At 37.3% G+C, this 27,521-nt stretch overlaps 1 protein-coding gene and 1 long non-coding RNA gene across 5 annotated transcripts; one reads left to right on the top strand and one right to left on the bottom strand.

Moving 5' to 3' along the window:
* The first annotated feature begins 825 nt into the window (after window positions 1–825).
* On the top strand, window positions 826–26,265 carry EXOC1 (exocyst complex component 1). 4 transcript variants are annotated; one of them, XM_066316959.1, is made up of 20 exons: window positions 826–945; window positions 2,606–2,739; window positions 3,583–3,713; window positions 4,535–4,694; window positions 6,346–6,533; window positions 7,163–7,390; window positions 7,625–7,757; window positions 7,926–8,035; window positions 8,553–8,606; window positions 12,742–12,891; window positions 13,961–14,066; window positions 16,957–17,001; window positions 18,123–18,286; window positions 19,990–20,100; window positions 20,572–20,648; window positions 21,133–21,361; window positions 22,356–22,539; window positions 23,703–23,902; window positions 24,610–24,804; window positions 25,595–26,265. In XM_066316959.1, exons 2-20 carry the CDS (start codon window positions 2,616–2,618, stop codon window positions 25,745–25,747), a joined length of 2,742 nt encoding a protein of 913 aa, XP_066173056.1. In that variant the 5' UTR covers window positions 826–945; window positions 2,606–2,615; the 3' UTR covers window positions 25,748–26,265. The 4 variants fall into 4 exon arrangements, with proteins under 4 accessions (XP_066173056.1, XP_066173058.1, XP_066173057.1 ...); XM_066316961.1 differs by lacking the exon at window positions 8,553–8,606; XM_066316960.1 differs by lacking the exon at window positions 16,957–17,001.
* On the bottom strand, window positions 18,733–19,721 carry LOC136360051 (uncharacterized). The gene is made up of 2 exons (XR_010743403.1): window positions 19,597–19,721; window positions 18,733–18,910 (listed from the first exon to the last, which is right to left on the bottom strand). It is a non-coding gene; the product is annotated as an uncharacterized lncRNA (long non-coding RNA).
* Window positions 26,266–27,521: the final 1,256 nt, after the last annotated feature.

The following is a 27,521-nucleotide window of genomic DNA, read 5'->3' as shown; positions in this document are numbered from 1 at the left end:
CTTCGCTTCCCGGGGCTTCGCTTCCCTTCCCGGGGCTTCCCTTCCCGGGGCTTCGCTTCCCGGGGCTTCGCTTCCCGGGGCTTCCCTTCCCTTCCCGGGGCTTCCCTTCCCTTCCCGGGGCTTCCCTTCCCGGGGCTTCGCTTCCCGGGGCTTCCCTTCCCTTCCCGGGGCTTCCCTTCGCTGCCCGGCGCCGCGGTGAGAGCGAGGCGGCCCCGGCAGCCTCCGCTCCTTCCCCCGTCCGGCCGGGCGGGCTGCCGCCGTGCTCCGCGGGCCGGGTCTGCTGTGGGCCGGCTCTGTGCTGTGGGCCGGCTCTGTGCTGTGGGCCGGTTCTGTGCTGTGGCCCGGCTCTGTGCTGTGGCCCGGCTCTGTGCTGTGGCCCGGCTCTGTGCTGTGGCCCGGCTCTGTGCTGTGGCCCGGCTCTGTGCTGTGGCCCGGCTCTGTGCTGTGGGCCGGCTCTGTGCTGTGGCCCGGCTCTGTGCTGTGGCCCGGCTCTGTGCTGTGGCCCGGCTCTGTGCTGTGGCCCGGCTCTGTGCTGTGGCCCGGCTCTGTGCTGTGGGCCGGCTCTGTGCTGTGGGCCGGCTCTGTGCTGTGGGCCGGCTCTGTGCTGTGGGCCGGCTCTGTGCTGTGGGCCGGCTCTGTGCTGTGGGCCGGCTCTGCTGTGGGCCGGCTCTGTGCTGTGGCCCGGCTCTGTGCTGTGGGCCGGCTCTGTGCTGTGGCCCGGCTCTGCTGTGGGCCGGTTCTGCTGTGGGCCGGCTCTCTGCTGTGGGCCGGTTCTGCTGTGGCCCGGCTCTCTGCTGTGGCCCGGCTCTCTGCTGTGGCCCGGCTCTCTGCTGTGCTGTGGCCGTGCCGGTTCGGTTCGGTTCGGGGGCCGCTTGTACGGGACTCGCAGGTGAAAGGCGGTGAGGCGCTGTCAGACGGGCCCTCGGGAGGCCGCCGCTGCTCTAGGTAGATCTGAGTTTTTCTGTCGCGTTATGGATCTTCTGAGTGATTGCCGGGGATGCTGCGGTTGCGCTGCGCCCTTGTGTTACATTCTGACCCGGTAGGGTGCAGGGGTAGCGCCTTTTCCTGTTTGCACCCTCTCAGAGCAGAGCTGAGCAGCCTCCCCACACTGCTGGGCCGCCTCTGGAGTGTGTTTCCTGACAGCCCATGTCTCGGACTGATTTGACTGGAACAGGACAGGGGAAAACTGCAGCAATGTCTGAAGGGGTTTATCTGAGTCTGGTGTGGTCTCTGTTTTCTTGAAGCTCTTTTCCTAAGGAAGGAGCTTTATTTCCAGCTCGTTAGGCTAAATTCCATGTTCCCTTGAGAGAGCTGGATTTAAGCGTGAAAAGGTTAGTTTTGTGCTTGGTCCTGGCACACTGTGGAGGTTTGTGACTAAAGGGACTGAGTTTGTAATTCAGAAGTTGAACTATATGGGAAGAGCCAGTCTTGGATCTTGGATTTATCATGCTGTGCTTTATGGGAAAGGTGTATTCTGCCTAACTTGGACAACTTGTGTTAGCACTGAAATGGGAGAGTTAGCCATTTGTAGCTGTTTGATCGTAATTTAGAGCAGAAAATAAAATATTAAATAAGGAAAGAAATAGGTGCTGAATCTGAGATGCAGCAGGTTATTGATATTTTGTGTGTTCGTCTTACACATCTGTTGAAAAGTAACAGGAATGGTAACCTGGTACAATCTGGGAAACAAAAGGTGGGCCCAGCGTTTGATGAAGAGAAGGAAAATTATTGGCAGCTATGGCGTGGTACATTGGCAAAGGGTGTCATATAAACGTGCCCTGAGCTCTGTGCACTTGACATGGTGGCTCTTGTTTTCACAAACTTCTTGAGTTACTAATCTTCAGAATTACTGTAGTGCCCAAGATTTTTTCTTTTCTGTGAGTTTATCAGAGAAAGCAACTTGGGCATCTTCGAGAGAACAAGCCAACCTGAAATGTAGCTCCATATGTTGTCTCAGCAGCAAGCAGTGCAGCATGTCGTGTACTAGTCATGCTTTTAATGCACTCTAGAATTTTACAGCACAGATAATATCGAAACTTCTGTGTTTAAATAAAACCACTGGAATGGGATGTCTAATGTGTTTCTCTATTCAGTCTAGATAAAGTCTTTATGTAATGTGAGGAACTGTTCAGAATCAAGAGTATATTGCTAATGCCCAATTTTCTGGAGCTTGGTGAGGTTTTTGGTTCTGTTTTATTTGTTGTTTTTTGTGCTTTTTTATATGATTGAATTCTACAACCTTGAGCATTGGCCAGTCTTTTTTTTCTTGATTCCAGTTTCAACTTTTTTTTATGTTGATGCCTTGTATTTCCCTCTGCTACAAAGAAGCTTGTTGTACTCCATTAAATTAAGCTGAAGGGTCATCCAGGTGTTAATAAATTACAGTTTTAAAATTGAAACAAGTGAGTAAGCTTCTTTTTGATTTTTTTTTCCTGAAGTGGTCTGGTCTTCTATCCAAGTCATGCCTGTCTAGATGACAAGTAATTCAGTTACCTGCAAAATGAAATTTTAAAACCCTGTAGTTACTATAAGTACAGGACTGGTTCTTTGTGTGTGTGTGTGTCAAATGTGCTTGAGTTTATTTTTACCTCCTAAAATCTTTCAGCTGAGAGAAAATGACTGCAATCAAGCATGCTTTGCAGAGGGATATTTTTACTCCCAATGATGAACGTTTATTGAGCATTGTGAACGTGTGCAAAGCAGGCAAGAAGAAGAGGAACTGCTTTTTGTGTGCCACAGGTACATAGGAATGCCACACTGCATTTCTTGTCTCCACCTTTGGTTTTTTACTTGGTTGCATTTGTTTTAGCTTTATGTACAATCTTTATTCTTGACTTCTGTTAAGTAGGCACCTTCCGTTCCTAATGGAGAAAACTAGTTATAGCTTGTGCTTTCATTATTGCTTCTGCTAAGAAAAGAAACAAAGCCCACTACTTTTATTCACAGATCTCATGGTAATTTGAAAGTAAAGAATCAAAAATTATTCTTTTGGGACTGGTGGGCTTTTGAAGCAGGCTTTATGTAGTGCTTAAAACAGGATTTAGTGATCATCTAAGCTGATAAGCCTAAATAAAATGCTTTAAAGAAAATTGGTTGAGTCCAAGGAAAGGCACATCAACTGAATTGAGTTCTAATGTTCCTTTAAGTGTATGTTTATTACATTATATCTCTTTAAAAAATTAGGTGCTTTGGATTGAGCTGTCGATAAATTAGCTTGCTAGAATATTTTTTTTTGACTGAAAAATGTCTGAAAATGTTTTTTATTCTGATTGTACTCTCCAGCTACGTGTGTGCTTTGTCAGTCACATGGTCATGGCCCAAGATCTGCTGTATCAAAAGAATAGCTGTGGATTGGGTTCATTGCCTCATAAGCTGTGTAGAGATGAATACCTGTTCGTTGGTTGAGCCTTAAACTGAGCTGTGGTTATTGTGGGTGAAAATGCTTCAAAGGGTCTCTTTTCATCAAATAAATACTACAAAATCTCCTCCACAGACAGATTGATTGAGGAGTTGAAGCACAGCAGAAACAGACATGAAAGTAGTATGTGTGTTTTGAAATTATTCTCTTACTTTATTTAAAAGTGACAACGGAACGCCCGGTCCAAGTAAATGTGGTGAAAGTGAAAAAATCTGACAAGGGAGATTTTTACAAAAGGCAGACTGCATGGGCACTTCGAGACCTTGCTGTTGTTGATGCCAAAGATGCTGTTAAAGTATGTGTGACTTTTTTCTTTAGTCCTCTGCTCACAACATCCTCTTCATTCCAAGTTAGACTTAACTTCCTTGATACTGGCCGCTTTAAAAATTAGATTGCTAGCAGGTTAATTAAGATGATAACATTCCTGTGCTGCCTGTAGCAGCGTTTTCTTTCAGCCTGTGCAAGAATATAACCCTGGTAAATTGAGTAAGAGTAGTCTAGATATGCTTGGATATAGTTGTAGTGATCTCTCAGTGACTGTAGAGAGCATCTGCTAAGGACCAGTAGTACTTTTTAAAAGTTTTAAGTCTTATGTAATATTTTTCACCCAAGCTTAATTTCCAGTAAGAAAATTTATGACTGTTCTACTAGTGACAGTCATATATTTGTCAAAATGTCCAAAATGTTCTGCTACATGTAATTTTTTTTTTTTTTTCTGGGATACTTAAACTGTTCTTAATGAGCAGTATATAAGCCTGAGAGTGAGCTGGAAGTCCTGATGTGGTGGGCTTTTCCAAAGAACAACAGGAGCAACCTATTTTAGACCACTTAAATTCATTTGTTGTCATAAACTTTGTTGAAAATCTTACATCTCTCTGTATTTAGTTATTTTTGTCTTACCTGCTGTCATAGCATGGACTCTGTTTTCTCATATCACTATTTCAGCACCTTTATTAAGGTGCATGATGGCCCTAAAGTTGCTGTACAAGTTTAAGGTTGGCATCTGTGTAATTTAATTTTTATCCTGTCATCTCAATAATTAAATGTGTGGACAATCTCTGCTGCTTAGAGAATCATTTGACTGTGGAGCCTGTGACGTATTTCATCTTTTTGCAGGAGAGTCCTGAATTCGATTTGCATTTTGACAAAGTGTACAAATGGGTTGCAAGCAGCACAGTGGAAAAGAACACCTTCATTTCATGTATCTGGAAACTCAACCAGAGATACCTTAGAAAGAAAATTGACTTTATTAATGTTAGTTCACAGCTATTGGAAGGTAAATTTCTACAACTGTATTTGAAGTATAAAGTTTAGTAATTGCTGATGTGAAACAGATATACTAAAAAGTACTCTTAATCCTGATGGTTTTTCTTAATCTTACTTCTTTTCAACTTTATATTTTCTAAGTCTTCAGATAAGCAAGATGACTATATAACAGATTTTCTGTTGGAAAACTGAGAACCAAGACAAAATGCTTCATTAACAAAGTTACAAATATTGATAAACTTACTGTATTTCTGAGACATTCAGTTTCTTGAACAAAATAAAATCTACCTCCTGCTAGGTCTAAATATGTAACAAATCTGCTTTTGTTCTCATTTAATTTCCCCTGAATTAGGAAAATGCTTTAAAAAGCGAGCATCTGTAGCATTCTAGAAGGTAATGGGGTTTTATATGAGATTGCTAGTTCACTGACTGTGAGCCATGTGCTAAATTCTGCTGGACTCTATTACAATTTATGTGACTGATTGCTAGGAAGGCTTTATGTCTTGTTTGCTTATCCTGTAGTAAACATTTTTACGGTCACATTATCTTTTAATAGGTAACATTTTATAGTAAAGCTTAGCAAGTAAGAGTATATATCACATGGAGTCTGTCAGAAGTGGTGAAACTGCTGATATTAAATACTAGACTGGTGAGCACAGAAAAATTTGAATTAGAAATCAGAATCAGGAAGGATAATAACATTTCTGTATTTTGGCGTTGACCAGAATTTGTTTTAAACCAACATCTAACATTTCAAGTTTGTGCAATAATAAAACATTCAAGCTTACTGCCACTTAAATGTATATACAGTGTTTGTGCTTTGTCTAGCTAACATTCTCTGCTTCCTTTCCTGTGCTTTTCCATACCTTTTAATTCTTCAGAACTTCCTAAAGTTGCAGAAGGTGCGTAACACCTTTTTCCTTACTTTGCCTTGTAGGCAATTTTCTTAAATAATATACTTTTTGTTTGTTTGTTTGTTTTAGTGCTTTGGTTAGCTTATCACGTTGCTAGATATAAGAGAGATGTTTCAAATGTCCTAAACACTTTCTGGCTGGACTCTCTTAATTCTCATTTGTCAGCCTTTGAGTGGCTTGTTAAATTAATTAAGCACTGCTGTGAGAAATCACAGTTAATGAAACCATTGTTTATTTGATTTTCACTTAACTCAGTACTGATTTTCCTGCTGTGAAACTCATCTTGAGTGCCAAGATAACTTCTGTTTAGAGGTATATATCTTAATCAACTTCAGTATGTTTTCCTTACACTCTGTCAATTAAAAGAGAGAATCTAACTTGTACTGATTTTCCACTAACAGATCAAGTGTAATACTGTAATATATTCTGATGCTCCTTACCAGTGTAAGAGGTGAATAAGCAGAGACTAGATTTGTTCCTTGGAATAAAGAAAGGTGGATATTTGAATTTTGCTTATGTTACATAATTTGGAAAACATTGCTGTTGGGAATTAGTTCCGGAAATTTAATGAAGTGTGTGGAAGACTGAGACTTAAAAAATGTGTTCATAGGCAGCAGGTGCTTTTTTTGGGAGACTTCTTAAATAGATTGATTTTCTTACAGATAGTTAAGCATACTTAAGTACTCTTAAAATGCTTATAACTTTCTGGACTTGAATAATGTGTTTTATTTTCCTTCTCTGCCTAAGAATCTGTTCCAAGTGGGGAGAATCAAAGTGTAGCAGGAGGTGATGAAGAAGCTGTGGATGAGTACCAGGAGTTAAATGCAAGAGAGGAGCAGGATATTGAAATAATGATGGAAGGGTGTGAATATGCAATTGCTAATGCTGAAGCCTTTGCAGAGAAGTTGTCAAGAGAGCTACAAGTACTAGATGGGGTAAGCATTCCTTTTGATCTACACTGTGCCAGCATGTTGAACTGTTCTCTTTGAAGCTGACCACATAGCATTCTCTGAAAAAGTAGTTATCTGTCACATACTTAAGTGTAAATGTTTTTTAGAAAACCCAGCATTCTGGAGATCACTTGAAAACTTAGGAGATGCAAGGAGTTGAGACTTGAGGGAACCTCCTCAAGGAACATGTGAGGGAACATCAATAACCTCCTCAAAACAGTCAAGTTGTGTGTTTTTTGTACATTTTGAAAGTTGCTGCTGTCACGGTGATGGCTGGTCTTGCAACAGAATATCTGACCTTATCACCTATGCTCTTTTTTCTTTGCAACTAAAAATGTTCTGGTACAGTAGGGATTACTATTTGGCTTTTTGTTTTTCTGCAGATCAATACTTCAGCTCCGAGAACTTGAGCAAAGTTTTGGCTTTATATCTTACCTTTTTGAAACAATCCTCATAGATGGAGGAATTTCTGTGTTCAGTAACACTATGGCTTACATTATTTTGTTTTGTTGATTTCATCAAGACTTTTGACAGTAATAGAGGGAGAAACAGAGATCAGAATGCTTTTGAGATAGAAAAATGTCTTCTAAAATGTGACTTTATTTTTTGCACAGGCAAATATTCAGTCCATTATGGCCTCAGAGAAACAGGTGAATATCTTGATGAAGTTGTTGGATGAAGCTCTAAAGGAAGTTGACCAAATTGAGCTAAAGCTGAGCAGTTATGAAGAAATGCTTCAGAGTGTAAAGGAGCAAATGGATCAAATTTCAGAAAGCAACCACCTAATTCATCTCAGCAACACAAATAATGTTAAACTACTGTCAGAGATAGAGTTCTTAGTGGTAAGCACTTTTGTTATGTTTACTATGGTTGTTCACGTCAGGTATAAAATTCTTGCAGATTGCTACCCTCTTTAGCATGAGGTTCCTTTAAAAAATGAGCTTATTTTTCCATTTCATTGTTGCACTATTTTCAGTAAGTTATAGTGACGAAATTGTGTTTATCCTTCTTGGTTCACTTGCATGGCAAACTAGTTTGCTTCCGGCTTATGGACAATACTATCCATTATTTTGTAGAATCACATGGATCTGGCTAAGGGCCACATAAAGGCCCTTCAGGAAGGAGATCTGACATCTTCTCGAGGCATTGAGGCCTGCACTAATGCAGCAGATGCCCTTCTGCAGTGTATGAATGTAGCTCTTCGTCCAGGTAATGTTCTTGTTAGACTACTGTCTAACGAAAAAAAAATTGATTATTCTGGTGCCTTGCCAGCTAGCCTCAGATTTTGTTCTGTTGATTGATCCCTGGTCCTCTTGGTTCCCCTGTACAGTATATTCCTCTGTATTCTGTACACTCTAAACTCCTGTTTGTTTGTAGGGCATGATATGCTTCATGCAGTGAAGCAGCAGCAGCAGCGCTTCAGTGACCTGCGTGAGCAGTTTGCACGGAGACTGGCCAGTCACTTGAACAGCGTGTTTGTTCAGCAGGTATTATTTCTTATTATCAAACAGGAAGTTTTTGGTCACAGACTTCTCTGGAGAAGAAAAACAACCTGTCTAAAATTGGACTTATTCTGTGCTGTAATCAGTGAATGGTAGGTCTTCAGGCAGAGATATTGTTAAGCATACCAAATTATAACTGCTTGCAGAAGTCTCTTACATTTAAAAAAAACCCCTCAACGTCTCTTTTTAAAGGGCTTGCTATCTGAATTAAGTGCATTATGTGATATATAAGGACTTGTTTTAATTGTAGAACTTGATTTTTGAGGAGAAAAAGCACTGTTAAGGATGTTAACAGCTGAAAATGTAGGTCTTGCTGTCTGAACCTCAAAGACCATAAAAAACCCCAAAACAAAACCAAACATACAAAATAAAATGTCTGAACCTTGGTTTTGTTTCTTAACTTGAATTATTCATAAAACACTGTCCTGCACTTGTTTCCTAAAATCTGGGTGGTTTTTTTAGCCTCAGCTTTTTAATTTATGTGTTTTTTATCTTCAATTAGTTTACTCAGACCTTCCTTCAACTCTATAACAGGTCCTCCTATCATTCAGTTCCAGTGAGTACATCGAGTTTGATACAAGATTTTCTAACTAATTTTTTTTCTGAGCTTGAATTACCTAACTAGCAGCTGCATTTTTTACTTTACAAGAAGAAATTTGACCTTACTGATTACAGAGCATCAGACTTACGTCCCTTTTGACTTCTACTATTTTTGTCAGCCCTTAAGCTTTGTTTATTTGTTTTTGACCTAACATTCCTCTGATCTCATCCCCAAAAATTGCTGAAACACAGGTTGAAATGCATGGAGGAAAAATATTTTCAAGAAATAGTAATTAATGTACAACAGTACAGGTGCTGCAATTGTGTGAAATTGCCGTATTTGTAAATAAAAAATAGTATTTCTAGTTGTATACACAACAGAAGTTTTACAGTTCTATATTTTATGTATTGGACTCTGTGCAGAAAATGGAATAGAGTAACAGTGGATAATTATATAGAAAATTGCATTTAGAGCTTGGCTTTTTATGGCAAAGATAACTGCTTCCTACATTTTCTTCACTTTGCAGAAGAATTCCAGCTCCACAGCATATTAATTTTTTTGCCTTTAGCTTCTGTTCTTAAGAAGGTATTTTTCCTCTGGCATTTTCCATGTTTTGAAAACCTGTCCCAGCCCTTAAATGAGCAAGTAGAAGCTGTATTGTGTAAGTCCTGTGTAAATGCATCCACAAAATTTGAATATTGGACTTGTGTATGGAAGTGACTGTTTAACAGAATGTCTTTCTGATGTTCTCTTCTGAGGACTTTATTTTTTTAAAAATGGTAAGAAATTATTATTACTGTGAATATTATGTGTATTAGATGAAATTATTATTCTTAAGACACTTTTCAGTGCTGTTGAAAATGTTATTACCAATTGGCAGTTTACTTTTTTAAAATCCTGATACTAGTAGTGGCGTCACATTTTTTTTTTCTTACAAACTTACTCTCTGAAAAGTTTTGGCTTGCTGTTAGCTGTGAGGTGTTAATGAACAGATAAAAATTATGACTTTGTTGTTAAGTTTAAGCAGGAAGAGTTCATTAACTGCAAGAGACAAGACTCTGCAAAGCTTTTTCATTGTTGTAAAAGAGGAAAAAAAGCTTGTACTTTGTTTTGAGATAGAGATTCAGGTGCTGGAGGTAGAACAGATTTTTGTGTAATCTTACTGGAATGAGCTTATTTTGTTAGTTTGAGGAATACAGCAATTTCTTAGTCTGATGTTGAAAACTTCAACTCCAATAATTTGTTACTTTTACCATCTGAAGAGTTGTGTTGTTTGTTTAGAATGTTTCTTAAAAAAGTAATTTAAAGCACTTCAGAAAAAACTGAAGTAAGGAATTCTAAATTAAAAAGAGAAATGAAAACACAATGATGTCTAGGCAGCTGTTAATATGAGCAAGACGTTTGGAAGTCATTAGATGGAAAAACAGAGTTATATTTGGGCCTAAATATATTTCCTTGAAAGCATGAGATTGCTCTTTATTTTTTGAAAAGCAAAAGAAATCAATGCATGATTCAAACTACTGTTGTAAGATTGTAAAGTGCTTCACCTCCTTTACATTAAAAGGAGAATAAATATTAAAAATTTTAAACAGAAATACAACTTTGGATTGCCATTTGCTGCAGTGTTAAAAACTGTTTACTAACAGTTAATGTAGTTGTCTTTATTATGTAATACTAATAATTAATTAACCTATTACTTTAAAGATTTTTTAACAACCAGGTTCAGCACTCAATTTAAAGACAACCCTGGGCTTTCTGCCTCTGAAATATAAAATAGGTTGAAGCTTTGAAACTATGAAATAGTTGAATAACAAATTTGGGGCATCATTTGGTAATGGTATAAATTTATGTGTAATCAGAGAAAGCCCATTAATGAGATGGGATAATACCTCCAGAAGCTCTGTAATGTTTTAGAGCAAACTTGAACAGGACATAATTTACTGTAACCAGAATGAATATTCCTGTGGAAAAGTTGGCCTGGAGTGAGAAATTTACTGTGTCAGGGAATTTGTCATCTAGCTTTATGAAGAATGCAACTGCTAACCAGAAAAATTGTGTGTAATTAAGGCACATGAGTGGTTACATGAAAGAAGAAATAAAAAATTGGATAGCTGAGTATTTCCTAGCAGTAATATGAATGAGCATTTGGACTGATGTAGTTGATGAAAGCCACCAGGTAAATAATGTTAAACTATAATGAACTTGAACATTAAAAATGCAAGGTGTAGGAATGTAACAAACAAGGGGTTAGAGGGAGTTTCTCTAATCTCTTCTTCATAGAGGCATATCAAAGATTTGTTGAAAAGATTTCCTGTATGTATACCAAAAAGTATGACCACAATATCAAGTAGGACCTCAGTAATTACAACAGCAGTGTTGCTAATGCTGGCTGGATTCCAATTCCAAGTTATATATTCCAGTACTTACACTATGTTATCTTTTGTTGAAGTCAGACTACAGGATTGTTTTTATGGGCAAAATTTATAGTGTTATCCGTCTCCATTTTCTCTGAACATAAATTGATGAAGTTGGCCAGGACTTGTTTCTTTGGGTCTATCTGTGTGTCAGTGTATGTAGTTAAAAGAGCAGGGCTCAGAGTAAGTTCACACTCATGTTGGATACAAAAAAGTACTGAAACAGGTTGCCAAAGAACCACATCACTGGAAGTGTTCAAGCCCTGTTCAAGGATAGGGTTTTGGGCAGCCTGATCTAGTGTAGGTGTTTGTGCTCATTTCAGGGGAGCTGGAACTAGATGATCTTGAGGATCCCTTCAAACTCAACCCATTCCATGATTGTTATGTAGTAGTTAAGCTTAATCCAGAAGCTGGCAGTGTTCGTGTTGTGTTACTTAGCAAAAGTTAGTATTTTACAAATTAAATCTTTTTTCTTTTTTTAACAACAATTCTGTGAATGTATTGTGGAAGAGCTTTCTCTAACAAAAGGCTTGGACTGATTAGTATCCAGTGCAGAAGAAAAAGAGTAAGGCAAAGTTGCTTTAGTTTTGATCCAAACTGGCTTCTCTTCCAACTTAGAAACAGACAAAGGCAGTTTTTAAATGGTATAGCTTATTCTGCTGACTTGTGTCCAAGATGGAACTGTTAGGAATGCTTCCTCTCTCAGGGATGGACATTGACTTGCATAAACCACCTGCATGAGATGCAGGAATTGGAGACCAATTAGTACAGTCTTTATTTGCTGCCATGGCACAATCTGTAAGGTCTGTTGCTGTATTTACTGCAAGCCAAGTAAAAAAAGACTTGACAGAAAATACTAAAGCCATTTGGAAATAAGATTTTATCCTTCATTCTTTTAACCCAGGATAGTGGTTATGTATTCTGCTGTGTGGCTGCACAGAGGTGTTACCTTGCTTGCTCTTCCTGAATTGCTCAGGAAGCTTGTTAGTGAAATCTTAAAAAGCTAAATCATATGTTCTGGCAATATGATGGGATCTTTGTGTAAAGGAGGAGCATGAAATTAGGAGCTTGTGTTAAATGGATTAATTTATGCTGCACCTTGTACACTGTTTAGTAAACGTTCACTGACAGTGTGTTGTGTGTGTGTGTTTGTGTGGAGGGAAAGGGAATGTGTGTGCACTGAGGCTTTTAAAATTCGATCAAGGAAGGCTTGGCCAAAGTGGACTAAATAAAGTATGTTGAACTGGAGCAAGCTTTCAGAAATGACATCTAAATAAAGCTCATCATTACCACCCAGGCCACCCATTAACTGGAGACTTGAAAACTGTATATAGGAAAACCATCTTTAAACAGAAGCAGCTTTTTTTTTTCAGACGAATAATGTGATAATCTCTTAAAATTTCTCAGGAATGATTGAACACTTCTCATTAAATTTTAATTCAGGTGTACATTGCATTCTTTTACAAAAAGTGCCAGAGTGACTCACCTGATGGCAAGGAGCCATAAAATGAACAAGCTTATTAAGATAGACTACCTACTGTGGCTGTAATAACTCAGTGTCTGTGTTATGTTAGGTGTCTTTTTCAGTCTGCATCTCCAGACCTTGCTTCTATGCAAGGTATTTTGAGGTCTTTCTGTTTGAAAGAGATGCTGCCTTCATATTAAATTTTTCAGGAAACTTCTAGTACATCTGTGTAATGCTTCCAGATTTACTTTTAATACTTTTTCTTATCAAGGGTCACGATCAGAGTTCTACTCTTGCCCAGCACTCTGCTGAATTGACATTACCCAATCATCATCCATTTCACAGAGATTTACTTCGATATGCTAAACTGATGGAGTGGCTCAAGAACACAGATTATGGAAAATATGAAGGGCTAACAAAGGTATGTGAAGTGATCAAATGATGCTAGAGAATGTACATAACAGACTGGGCTTGAGAGTCAAAAGAATTGCCTTTGTGTATGTGCATGTCATATTAATACTGCTATATATTAAATACTGCTCCTCTTTTTTTTACTCCTTTTTAGAATAGGAAGCTTCATTTTTTATGTGTGATCTCCTGCTCTGTTTGTTTTTTTCCTCAAGCATTCTGTGCTGAAGTATCATAAGATATCCTAATATTTATGCGAAACAAGTTTACTGTTATACAGCCTAGTGAGAAAAATAATTAAGCTAATTTCAAATTGGTGTGCTTATTACCTGTGTAACATGTGTTTCAACAGACCTTCATTTCACTTGGTAGTGTCAAAAACTTCAGAGGTCTCTTGTACAGTTGGTTAAATAGAAATGTTTTTCCCTTGTATGTATGAAACTTCTAACTACCTTGTTTAAAACTAACAGGGAGTAAAAAAAATACTACAGAAGTATACAAAATGTTCAGGTAGAAGTCAAGGAAAAGTTAGTTAGTCCTTACAAAACAAGTCTTTTTAAAATTAAAGTACTGTCATTCTCAAATGGAAGATTTAAGTTAGAGTTTGAAAATGACTTTGGAATAGTTATTCCTTTGCCTTCAGTGTAAACCAGATAGTGAATAGTTGGCATCTTTGTGATCTTCTAATAAAAAAAAGTGAGAATTACATTTATGTGTGCTTTTGGGGGCACAGGAGGAGTCTGATAGAAGAGGGAGAATGGTGCAGAATTCTCTCTATTCCATCCTTGGATTGAATTCTGTGATGCTCTACCACTAGTAATCCCATCTGTATATACTGCATTGCATATTTTTCCTTATGAAGGAAAAGTAGAAGTTTCTGATTAATGCTCAGGGAGCTCACTATGAAAATATATCATGAATATATTTTTGTGCATGCTGCATAAATATATGTACTTATGTAATCCAAACCAGTTAGTTATTTAGTAAGACTTGAAAATGCACAGGTTTTAAGAGCTATTCACCTATAATAGAAGAAAATTTGTATGAATACCTGTTAACTAAATTTACATTTTTCTTTTAAGAATTATATGGATTATTTATCACGACTTTATGAAAGGGAAATAAAAGATTTCTTTGAAGTTGCCAAGATCAAGATGACAGGCACAACCAGAGAAGGAAAAAAGTTTGGTAAGCTTCCAGAAGGCACATACCTTGCTTTGAATCTTACTATTTGCATATAAAACACTCACTACAACACCTAGGGCTAATTCTGTAATGGTGTAAAATCCTTTACTTTTGGCAAGATGGAAGAAAAATAAGGATAAAAATAGATGAAAAATATGATTGATAAAACTTCTGACTTCCACAGGGTCGGAGAAGCACAACAGAAATCTTGCGAAATTGGTCAAAATAAAAGTATAAAATACAGTATTTCAGTTTTTAAATCTACACTTACTTTTTATTGCTTGAATTATCCCACTTTATTATCTGAACAAATTTGAAAAGTCAACTCTTGTAACTGAAGGGAGTTTGGGCAGCATTGTTTTGTGTTCCTTCTGCTGTTATTTCTGCTTTTAATAAATCTTGGGTGTATTTTTAAGAAACTAGTTTTAATGCTAATTCTGCCTAGTATTTAATGTGGTTTTTCTGGGGGATTTACCTATGTAGCCTGAGACTAGGAATGATAATTTGTTAACGTGTAGGTGTTTATATTTAAGGGAGTATTCCTGCTTGGATTAGTCTAGTGTGAGTAGAAAGTAAAGCTTAAAAAAATAACCTACATACTTAAAAAGCAACAGTGGTGTATTTATGTATTGTCAGTTCTGTATTTTGAGATGCAGTGTTTCAAAGCTTTTTGAAATATTTATATTTTCCATGGTTTACCAGTTTGCAAATTCTGAATTCCAAAATTATGTGTGGCTGTACATAGTGAGTTCTGTCAGCCTCTTTTGGGTTCTGAACTTATGCTTTGAAGTTTGATGGTTGAAACCAGAAAAATGTAATAAAAGGAAGAAAGCAGGAAGGTGGTAAGGCTGTTTGAGAGAGGGAAAACTGGAAAGATAAGTCTTGGCAAGCTGTTGGGCATGGAAAGCAAGAAGCATCGTAAGATGTCATTGTCAAAACATTTTAATTTATAAATCTTGAAAAGCAATCTTACTGCAAGAAAAAAAAATACCTTTAGTCTAATACAAAATGATTTCTGAAACATTCTGAGCACTTTGTCTTGACACTTGTTTTGTGATTTGTATTTGAGAAGGGACAGCTTTTGTAGCAGTTCCCTAACTTTTGTAAAATTTGTAAATTTTATGGAGCATTTTGTAAATGTTATGGAGCAATCAGGCATTGTGGAGAAGGAGGTCCTTCAGTTCACCAGAGTAAAAGCTGCACCTTGAGAAGACCTCTGTCATGTATTTGTACAAATTTGTTTATGTTGCAACACCTCATAAGGGTGTAATTTCAAAGGCTTCTGTGTTCATTGTAATGATGGTACTACTACTAATTGCACATTTACTCAAAATATATCACGTAATAGTAAACTTGTTTAAGGAGTAGTTTAGGTGCATAATGCTCCAGTTGTACTCAAATACTAAAGATGACCTGTTTCCAAGTTGTGTTGGTGTGTGTTCTTGCCTTTTTTTCGTGCTTTGGGAATAGCACTGCTGTTTGAATGCCTCAAACGCAGAGGGGATGCTGGGAGAGTTCTGGCATTCTGTGCTAGTGCAAGGTTCTTTGTCTGCATTTTTATGGCCAAAAAAACCCGTCTGGGTCATGAGCATTCACACTTGTCTTAAGTAGTCTTCTTTTCTTTTTTTTTTTGGTGGTTTGTTTTTTGTTTTTTGTTTTTTTTTTTTTTCCTGATGAAGCCAAGACTTTGATACTTAAATACCATAAAGTCAGTGTTGGAAAGAGTGCTACTACTGTCATATGTTTATATGATGTAGCTTGTCAAAAGCCACTAAGGCTCCCTTGATTGTCCAGGGCCTGAACTTTGTAGTTCTTCATATTCTGTAACAAGTCCCATGTGTTTAGAAATTGAGGATGATGTGGAAGTGGGACCAATGCATGACAGTTGCATATGCCAATTATATCATGCTTAAACTTTTTATTCCAAATCTGCCAAAACCTCCAAGATCTAAAAACTAGGCTGGAATTAAATTTGAATTTGATGTTACAATTATCAATAGTGTTATCTACTTGAGAACATCTGGTATTTAAGACATGTTTGTGGCGTTTAGAAGTATCTACTCATTCTATTACAGTAGGTTCTGCTTGCCTGCTCCATTTTGGGGGGCTTGTAGCATCCATCCTCATCAAGATCTTTTTAAAACCACATATTGCTTTTAGTGTATGTATGCAAATGCCTTTTACTCTAGGAACTCTGTTTTCTACAAATGCCCATTTACTTCAAATTTCATATTGATGTCCACTTGAGGAAACTTCAGTTCTGAAAAAAACCCAGGAGAAATACAAAAACTTCTTTGTAATTTTTTTACTATATGTTTATTATTTTTATCCTCTCCAAATTTGCAGTCATCTGTTTTTGTACAGCATGAATGCAAAAGATGTATTCTCTGTGTAAACAGCCTGATTTGCAACAGCTAAGAAAAGGTTAGCCAGTCAATGTGAATTATTTTGCAGTTAATTGCATGTGTATCTTAAACTAAAAAGGTGGACAAAATCTCTGACTCAGTAAAAAAATTCCATAGTATATTTAATTTTTCATGTCTATTTTTGATGTGATTTATCGTGGAAACTGAGTCTGACCAATAATTTAATGGACTTCTCAATTTGGGAGAACTTAAATACATGTTAACAAAAGTGTTCTTTGAACATACTAGATAAGAAAAATCAAATTTTAATACCTAGAAACTTACTCTATTTTCCATGTAGTTTAGATACTGAATTTCTAGAATAGTACCTCTCCAACTAAATGTGTTTGCAACGTAGTTACTTGCTGCTTATAGTTCTTTGCATGTTTCTTTCCAGTTAGAGCTTAACTTGCATCTTGTGCATGGTTTGTGCAAACTGCATTTTAACTTGTCTTTGTCTTTGATGCTTGCAACCTAATCCATCCCAGCTACACTGCCTCGAAAAGAAAGTGCTGTCAAACAGGAAACTGAGAGTGAGTATAACTAGTTGCATTAGTTGGTGTTGTCAATGCATGTGTGTCGATGTTACAATGTAGTGCTGCGTCAGGGAGACTCTACCTAACACTGAAACACTCTCTTCAGAAAGAGATAAACTTATTAGCAGAACTCTTGGGCTTGCAAGGCAAAAAGAAAACACAGCTCTAAGTCCCAGGATAGAATTTGTGAAGATTTGCACATAAAGGCAATATCCTTTGGTTTTCCCATGCTCCTAGTTGACAGTAAAAATGTTTGTGCCTGAGAGCTTGTCATAGTTTTCCACTCCTCCAGTAGGTTGAAGTGACAATTTAGATTTGATCTACAGACTGTCTTGTGTCCCTAGACTAGGTACCAACACAGCAGTTAAGTGAAGCTTGCAGGATTGCTTTTGAGTTTCTTTGTGGCTTAGAAGTGAGTTTACTTGCAGATGAAATAATGATAATTGTTTGGTTATTTTGTTATTAGCTTTCTCTGTCCTGGTCCAACATTTCTGAAAAGTTTTGGGGAAAAAGAAATGAAAATACATGCTCTTAGGAGAAGGCCCAGCAATATCATGAAGAAATGACTGAATGTTAATTATGATCAAAAGGAGGGGGGAACATTAGCAGCAGAGTTACTGTGGGGTTGTAGATCCAGCAAAATAGCTGGAACAAGCTGTAGATAAAAGGATGTTAACAGCAGAAAGATAAAGTTTGAGATGAAAAAGTGCCTGTGTATATATAAAACTTTGTAATTTTTTTCCTTCCTGTGGTTCAGTTCTTCTGCTTGTGGCAGCCTTTGCCCAAAATACATCCACGAATAAAATAAGTGGTCTTAGCTTTCAAGTATTCAATCCCTGTGTATTTTAAAGTTTTGTTCCTTTTATACCTTTTTGCAATACTTTACAATGAGAATTTAAATAGTTACATTGTACTTTAAAAATTGCTGAAGAATCTCAGTTACCTTATAATGAGGACAGAATATATTTACAACAAAAGCATTTATAGCTTAGACAAAAGTTGTTTGATTTTAATATAGGACTATTAGCAACTCTTGATCTCATGTTCTGTAACAAACCTATTCTTCAGTATTTTATTCTGCCTTCACTTTCCTCCTTCATAATATCTTTGTTTCACAGGTCTTCATGGAAGTTCTGGAAAATTAACTGGGTCTACTTCTAGTCTAAACAAACTGTCTGTTCAGAGTTCAGGAAACCGTAGATCTCAGTCATCCTCACTGTTAGACATGGGAAACATGTCTGCCTCTGACCTGGATGTGGCTGACAGGACAAAATTTGATAAGGTAAAGCCAAAAGATTGCACAGGAGTCCTGCTTAGTTTTGTATTAGAAGCATCTTACATATTCTTCTTGTATAGTTCAAAAATCTCTACTTTTTAAATCCTGAAGCATGCCAATTTCAAAGTTTGTATTTACCATGCATCTAATAAAGGCAGTTCCTAAAAAATATGTAGATCACAGTATTATGCTCCAATTTTAAGATTCTATTTAAATGCTTTATATGCTGTGTGTGGTCTTTAAGGAAAATGAAGCATCAAAAATGTTCTTTTAAGTTTAAGCCAAATGTGTATTTTAAGACAAATAGGAATGGAACTGATGGATTCTCCACTGGTTTTAGTTTTTCAACTCATTCAGTGTTCTGTGACATTTTGCCAGTATGTAAGCAAAAGTGAAAGACAGAGAAGATAAGAATTTTAGCCAGGACTTGAGTGTGACCCTAAAATTTTACATTTACTGGCTTCACATTAGTTATCATCAGTTTTCAACTTTAACCAATAGCACCAAGTTATTATTGGAGTGGCCTCTTCCTGTTTTAAAACCTGCTGTCCTCAGCATCTGCTGACTTTTTTTCCTGAACCATTAGAAGTGATAGTGCTCATCATTTCTTGTGGAATTAACTCCTCAGTGCTGTGGGAAGAAAATGAGCAGTTATCAGTTGGAGATAAAAATAATTTTGTTGTTCTCTATTGAATTATTTGATGGAGATGAATGTTTTTCTTCTGACCTCCTCAAATCATTGCTCAGTCTTTTTCTGGGAGGAAATACATGCCTGAAACACTATTAACTGTTAAGTTGTTACAGACTTGTATCAGCAACTTGTCTAGAATTAAAAAGCCACCTTGTTAAAACAGGTTTGCACCATTATTGTGCTATTTTTTTCAGTTTTTCACTTGTATCTCACACCCTTTGGGGATATATGAATGTGATTTAATATACACAGAGTTGTAAGCTATTGAGCTGACCTACTAAGTTGCTGTGGTTTTTTTCTTATGGGAATTTTCATCAGCATGGATTTCCTATGTGGCTAGATTGGTTTAATTTATGTGAATTATTGCATGCCTTGATTTTTAAACACTTGCAGAGAAAATTCTAAGAGAAATATGTTTAACATCTGACTTAGAACTTCCTTATTTTGTATTATTAAAATTAAATTATTGTAATTAATTACTGCCAAACGAGTGTTTCGCTTTAGTTTAAATCTAAAAATCGTATTGCATACTTCAGTACAAAACCTACTTATTTGTCTCTGTAGCAGCTATGTAGAAACTTCTGCTTTTTCTACAGAGCAGTTAACTTCAACATACACAGTTTACCTGTTTTTCTTCCTTGAGGCTTTTAATTTTGTCTTCTTCCACTCAGCAAGCCAGGCAGAAAAGGTGGTAGCAGAACCCAAGACTTAAAATTGAAAGTGTTTCTGTTATAGCACAAAAGTGCTTCCTCAGGCTGCAACTGGAAAACTTCTAGTTGTGGAAAAACATAAATTGTTCTTTTTTTCACAGTATTGCATGGATAAGAAAAGGCTGTGTTGAAGATGCAGCTTTTACTTTTAGAGATCTAAGTACAAGCTGTTTCCATTTCTGTTTAGTAGTAGTAAGCCTTCTAAAGCTTAGTGAAGATAGAAAGTATATGCAACAAACAATTAAAATTAGCATTGCTAACCATCCATAGTATTTGGTGTGTTGATAAAATATTTTAACTTTCTTTAGATTTTTGAGCAAGTCTTAAGTGAACTAGAGCCTCTGTGTCTGGCAGAACAGGACTTCATTAGTAAATTTTTCAAACTACAACAACATCAGAGCACCTCTGGAACAACAACGGTATGACTTACATTCTCTTTTTAAAAAAAGTACTGACCAGGCCTCAAAAGAGACCTGTTTAAGAGAGAACTTTGGAATTTATTGGTGATTATGTAATCCAGGTGATAAAGAATTAGTTTTTCTTTATCAACTGGAAGGATCTTTATTTTTGGATGACCAATAGAAAATTTATGAAAGAAGGACTGACATGTTTCCTTTGCCATGGCTTTGTCTACTGGTAAGATGACAACAAACATTCCATCACGCTATGTAGGAAGACAGTGGGAAGTAATTGTGGATAATGTTGAATTCCATGGAAGGTGGCTGGAAAATTACCAGAAACTTGCAAACTGCTCTGTTTTCTACTCTGGAGGCAGGGGGTGTTGGGGGTATGGAGCTGGTACTTATGTTGGTTTTGTCAGATACAGTAACTGCCTTGATACAGAGTTGGAGACAAACCTTATCTTTACAGTACATTCCTTGTTCTCACAGAATGAAGTGGAGGAAATGGATGGAGTAGCTTTATCTCGTTCGTACACCTCTGGTGTTCCACAAACAGTATCATCTGAGTATGTGCTGCTGTTTTTTATTATTGATTCTTAAACCTATGTTGGAGTTTATTTGGCATATAAAACTTTTTTTGTAAAATCAGAAATTATTCCCTTTCAGTGGAAGTGAATAGTGAACTTTTAATTTTTACCTAGACACTGAGTGTATCAGTAAAAGGAATATTTTTTTGTTTATAGAATGGATGTTTCTGTATATAGTTGTTTAATTCTCTTAACAGTTTGCAAACTGAAATTAGGCAGTATAATGTAGAAAATATACTTGGCAAAGTTCTGAGAGTGTGCGGCAGCTTCCACAGAAAAAATACTTTTTGGAATATTTTATCCTTTGACTGTTGATTTTTACTGTGTGGTACTGACTTTCTGAAAGTCATGGGATTTGTTGAATGCAAATGAGACTACTATATCAAATAAATATATTTAAAAACATGTAAAATAGCCTAGTAAACTGTCAGAGTAATATTTTCCTTTTATGCATTTTTACTAGGAAGGACATGGTCCGACAAATGATGACCAAAATATTTCGTTGTATTGAACCTGAGCTGAATAACCTTATAGCACTGGGAGACAAGATTGATAGCTTTAATTCCCTTTATATGTTAGTTAAGATGAGCCATCATGTATGGACAGCACAAAATGTGGACCCTGCATCTTTTCTCAGCACAACACTTGGAAATGTTTTGGTGACTGTCAAAAGGAACTTTGATAAGTGCATTGTAAGTTCTTTAGTTATTCTGATTAAGCTAACTGTAATATTATAGGAAGCCCACTCCTACCCAGTTTGATTTTCCAGTTGTGTATTCTTAAATTCTTGCTTTAAATTTGAAATGAAAATTAGTAATTTATTGCTTTTCTACTGGCCAAGCCTTCAAATAAATGGTGTTTGTGTTTCCTTTTTCCTCTCCATTCCAGTTTTCCTCAATAAGTAGCTTTTTGTAACAAATAAGACTACTTGCTCACAGTTCTGAGCTAGCTGACATTCTTAGTTGTTTGTTTAAACTTGTACTCCTACTGAGATTACTGACATCCATTGAGCAAAATATAGCTCTCTGCCTTTTTTACTTGCCAAAAGCAAACCTTGTGGACTTGAGTTCTTTTGGCAGTAGCAGAGGCAGTCCCTACTGTCTGAAGCTTTCTTTTGCTAATGCAGTTACAACCATTATATTCAATGTGGCAGGCTTACTGAAAAGAGAGTTGTTGGTATAACTTTGTTTTATTGTCATAAATGTATTTTGACTCTAGGCAAGTATCATAAAACCGACCATTCTTGATCAGTTTAATATTTACAATATTTGGAAACTGAGTTTTCTTATTACCCTCAGAAATAAAATTTCTTCAAAAGAAGATTAAAGAAACTTTCTGTAGCAGAAGGAATTGTTAGCTTGGCTGAATCAGAAAAGTGAAGTTCCTTGTTAGACTGTACAATGAATTGTTAATTACTTCTGGTGCATAAATTTGGGGTTTTTATTGAGTGTTTTTGTAATACTAAGTAAAGGGGAATAAAAGACCATCTTTCCTTTTTCTTTCTAATTATTTTACTTTTAAAAAACTTAAGGGTGAAAAGAGTGAAAGACTAAATAGATGTATTAATTCAAAGAATCATTTCTCTCTTTGGTGGATAAATGTCAGTTTTTCAGTATGTCTGCCCTTTTCTTTTAGTAGTTGTTACATAATCTGGAGCCTAATACTTGTTCTTGTTTTAACTTAAAGAGTAATCAGATGAAGCAGATGGATGAAGTAAAAATCTCAAAGAAGAGTAAAGTTGGGATCCTTCCATTTGTTGCTGAATTTGAAGAATTTGCAGCCCTTGCTGAATCAATATTCAAAAATGCAGAACGACGAGGAGATCTAGATAAAGCCTACATAAAACTTATTAGAGCTGTTTTTGACAGTGGTAGGTCTTTCAGGCTCTCATAGGTACTAAAATAATTGTTTCCACCTTTCTGTGTATAATTTTGCCCCAATCAACAGGTGATTTTTTTTAAGACTGTGCTGTAATTTTGGTTGTCTCTCTTATTGTAAGTGAGCAAGTGTAATCCTTTTAACTGTAATATATTTTTCTATGTTTCCTTTTGTACATACCTGTAAAGTAACTTTGAGTTGTGACAGAGGGAAGTGGTTAAGACTCTGAAGAGGGAGGGGGAGATGCAACCTGGCATGCTCAATCTTAAATTGTTTCTTGTCTTTTTTTTCTCCCCTCATTAAAAATCATGTATAGGAAGAACAAAAATTTGCAGTAGCAGATTTTTCCTAATTAACAGTCCAGTGTTTTGACTGGAATGAATCTGTGCTCATTACTGATACTCTGGTGCCCTAGATCACTTTCATGATGGGCATCCCAGTAGTCTCAGCAAAATGATTGATGGATGAACAGGCATGGAAACTTAACTGCTCTTGGATAAAGCCATCCTCTTTCAGCCTGCTTTTAGGTGCAGTAAGGGAGGGATAGGTAGAATACTTTTTGCCTGCTTGTTGTTTTGTTGGGTTTGGGGTTTTTTTTTGGCAGGGGGAGGAGGAAGTAAAAGATCTGTGTGCAGGATTATCCATTTTTATTACTAAATTTAGGGACTGACAGTAACTTTGATCATAAAGCTAAGATTAAGGAGTACATTTAAAAAAACCTCCACTACCTTATTGAAGATTTTTGTCCTAGTGAAGATGGAAATTGATTTTGCTATGACTTCTCTTAAATAATTCTATCATGTACAATTTATTAGGGATACTGAAAGCATGCTTGTAAGTCTCCCCAGAATGTGACTTGTTCCTCACACCCATAAATGAGACCATACATATTCATTATTTTGTATCTTTTTATAAGTGACTTTTTTGCCCTCCAGATTTCATCATTTTAGAGCCTGTATGTATCTGTTGCTTCTTTTGAAGGCTCTTGGATAGTGTTTTATTTAATGGCAATTCTGACAATTACTCACACAAATAGTAATCAGTTATATAAAATTCAGAATTCCTTTTTGGATAGTATTACAGTTATTGGTTATGTTTTTCTGAATTTGGCTGTCCTTTTGGTATTCTAAGTATTTTGCTGCCAATTTCTTTTAGTTGAGAAAGTAGCTAATGAAAGTCAGAAGACACCCAGGGATGTCGTCATGATGGAGAACTTCCATCATATTTTTGCAACACTTTCTCGCTTGAAAATTTCTTGTCTGGAGGCTGAGAAAAAAGAGGCCAAACAGAAATACACTGATCATCTTCAGTCTTATGTCATCTACTCACTTGGACAGCCTCTTGAGAAATTAAATGTGAGTATATTTGAGTATTCATTTAAATGGTACAGGATAGTTTCTGAATGTACTATTTCCACTATTTGATCTCTTTATCACTGCATCTCTCATAATCTCTTATTTTATTATTTCGGATTGGAGCACGTCTGGCAAGAGGACTCGTGAGGGTAACAGTCTTGGAGTTCTCTCTGTCCTAGCCAGACCTGATGCACGGTTGAGCTCAACCTGCACATTCATAGAAATGCTTCCCTCTATTTATTAAAACTTCTATGTTTAGTATGTTAAGAAAACTGGTCAGTGGCAGTGAGAAAGGACGGGAATTGTGAACAAATATGCTCTTGTGTGATTATGATTTTAAAGATGCTTAGTCGCTTAAGGAATTCATCCAAAAGATCCAGTGCTTGGATCCCTGGCTATGAGCTCATGAATTGAGGATTTTGAGGCTGATTGGTTATTACTTACAAGGTTGCAGAGAAAACCTCTATTGCTTCTAGAAATGATTGGTTTCAGTTTTCATACTAGGACTTGGACTGCTGTATTGCCCAACTGTATTGTTGGGCTGTGTTTTAATATTGATGGCTGAGCAGTATTTCATGCTCAATTTAAAAAAAATTGGGGGAAATGCAACAGTCATGAAGCAGAATCAAGATTTAACCACACCTATCCTTGTCAAATTAAGTTAATTAGCTCAGATTTGTGATAGTGACTAATGCTGTTCTTTGAAGCATTTCTTTGAAGGTGTTGAAGCTCGTGTGGCACAAGGCATACGAGAAGAGGAAGTAAGCTATCAGCTGGCTTTTAATAAACAAGAGCTTCGTAAAGTTATAAAGGAATATCCTGGTAAAGAAGTGAAGAAGGGATTGGATAATCTCTACAAGAAGGTAGATAAGCATCTCTGTGAAGAAGAAAACTTACTTCAGGTAAACTAAATCATGTCTTAAAAACCCTATGATGTTAAACCAGAGGCTTTTTATTTCTGCTTTTGCATATGTATTCTTTGAGAATGTTCAGCATAACTCTCAAAACATGAATTTTTAGTTCAACTTTTGGGTTTTTTTATAATCCTATAAATCCTAAATTTCTATTTGCTTAATACTGATTTGGACCAGAGTGGTTGAAAAAAGGTTGAGAAAGAAACTTCCTTTATGATTCCCTAGCTGACTATTAATGGGTGATGTCTGTTCTGCAAAATATATTGCAAGTAGAGAGTAGATTTTAATAAATGGTTAACCTGATGCAAAATTTAGCTGGTGCACTATAGCAGAATACTTTCAATTATATATGTTCTGATAGTTGTACTGTCTAATGTTTTTCTTATACTCTGTAAACATTTTTACTGGAGTGAATAAGTAGACTTGAGTTAAACTTGTTCAAACAGCTTTTTAAAGCCTGAAACGTGAATTATAGCACTCTCTGGTTCAGGGAGTTTTCCTGAAAGACAAAAGCAATATCTCTCTTAGGAAAACTTCCCCATCTCCTTTACCATTTTCTGCTTGTCACACTTATTACAAGTCATGTCAACATTACAGATCCTAATGGGTAAAAAAAAATCAAACTTTTTAATGCAGTTAGTCCATCTATTGAACTTTATTAGCAATCTTTAACTATAAAATGCCACTTGAGAATCGATTAATGAGCCAATGTTTTGTAGCTCCCCTATGTAGTGTGTTGTGCCAGTTGACTTTTCCTAAAGTTTGCTTTCTTTGGCAGGTTGTGTGGCATTCCATGCAAGATGAATTCATCCGGCAGTACAAGCACTTTGAAGGGCTGATAGCTCGCTGCTACCCTGGATCAGGAATTACTATGGAATTCACTATACAGGATATTTTAGACTACTGCTCCAGTATTGCACAGTCTCATTAAGTTCTAGAAAGGGAAAGAGAAGCTAGTGAAGTGTGTGCCTGTGGAAAAGGGAATCAAACACTCCAAGTGTTATTTGGCTTTGAAAGGTGGGTTTCTGTGTGTGTGTAGTTAACTGCTGTAGATGTTGAGTAACACTCCTGCTTCAAATGCCTTTCAGGGCAAAATAAAACCTTCGGGGACTTGTTGTGCTTCTACTGGGCTGAAGTTTGAAAGCATTAATTCTGTGAAACACTTTGGATACAATTTTTCCCTTTACCTAATTGTCAAATATTTTTATTTATAATCCTTTGTCTTGCCAAAAGCAGTAAGCACTACCTTAATAGTATGCCAAGAGAATACTACTGTTTTCATTAATATTTTCCATCTTAGAAATTATGTAAGCATTGAAGACTATCAGATATTTTCCTTTGTTCTGGAAAGTATGGATGTAGAACTTTACACAGTGGGAAGACTGAATTCATGTTCTGAGATGTAAAGTGACTGTGGCTATAATTCTCAATTAAACTATGTTCATCATATTCTTTATTTCTGTGGAGAGTTATTTCAGAAAGGTGAAAAAGTCTGAAGGAGTTAATTTCATTGTTTTGCTGGATATTAAGGAGTTGTTCTATTTCTGCACCCATGTTGTTTTTCTTCCTTTTAGTAAATATGATGTAATATCAGTATATTCTAACCTCACATAAACCTTCAGTCCTCCTGGAGCTTCAGGACCTAGGTTTTCTGTACAGCTTGGTGTAATTGCCAAGTTGTTGGATGTGATGGATATACAGGTGGGGTGTATATATAGAAACAGGTAAAATAAACATGCAGACAGAGGGTAAAATGTCTTTTGAGATGCAGATGCCAAGAATAAAAAAAACAAAACAGTATGAATGTGAGTTATTTCTTCTGGGTTTTGTTACAAACCTGCTAAATGGAACTCAGGAACATTAAGACACTTGGATTTCAGCGATTCATAGAATTGCTTTTGTTGGAAGGGACCTCGCAGGTTGCTCAAAACCCCATTCAGCCCGGCCTTGAACACTTTCAGGAGCCATCCACACTTTCTCTGGGCAACTCTGACAGAGGGTCACACTTGTGCCTGGTGTTAGGAGCACGAAAGGACGAGCCAAGCAACAGGAGGTCAAGCAGGAAAGTTTCTACTTTATTTTTCTGACTCCATCTATATACAATTTTACAGCCAAGATTGGCTACACAGGTAGCCACCTCTTCGACCTCGTTGGTGAACATCATCAATCATCTTTCTCCTCCCAGAGGAGAAGAATTTAAACAATTCTAAAAATATACATAATTTACTTGAAGCTGCGTGAGAACAAAATGCAAACAGCGAAAAGCAGGCAAACCTGAGGCACCAGCCAACCTCTTCAGCATCTCACCACCCTTACAGGAAAAAAGCTTCCTCCTCCTAGCCAGTGTGTAAACCTCGTTCACTCTGAATCCTTTGGCTCTGCTGTCACCATATGCCCATGGAAAGAGTCCCTCGCAGGCTCTCGGGGCCGGGAGGGGACGGGAAGGAACGGAAAGAACGGAACGGCCGGGCCGGGAAGGGGCGGGCGGGGACGGGAAGGAACCGAAAGAACGGGAGGGGACGGGAAGGAACGGAAAGAACGGAACGGCCGGGCCGGGAATAGGGCGGGCGGGGACGGGAAGGAACCGAAGGACCGGAAGAGGCGGGGCCGGGGCAGGCGCGCTCCCGCCGTTGCTGCGGTGACGCGCCGGAAGCGGCCGCCGCTCCGCGCGCCATTTTCAAAGGCTCTCAAGCGCCGGGACATCG

This window comes from Sylvia atricapilla, chromosome 4, assembly GCF_009819655.1.
Source record: "Sylvia atricapilla isolate bSylAtr1 chromosome 4, bSylAtr1.pri, whole genome shotgun sequence".
Classification (NCBI taxonomy): domain Eukaryota; kingdom Metazoa; phylum Chordata; class Aves; order Passeriformes; family Sylviidae; genus Sylvia; species Sylvia atricapilla.
This window is presented reverse-complemented; position numbering and strand designations above follow the sequence as displayed.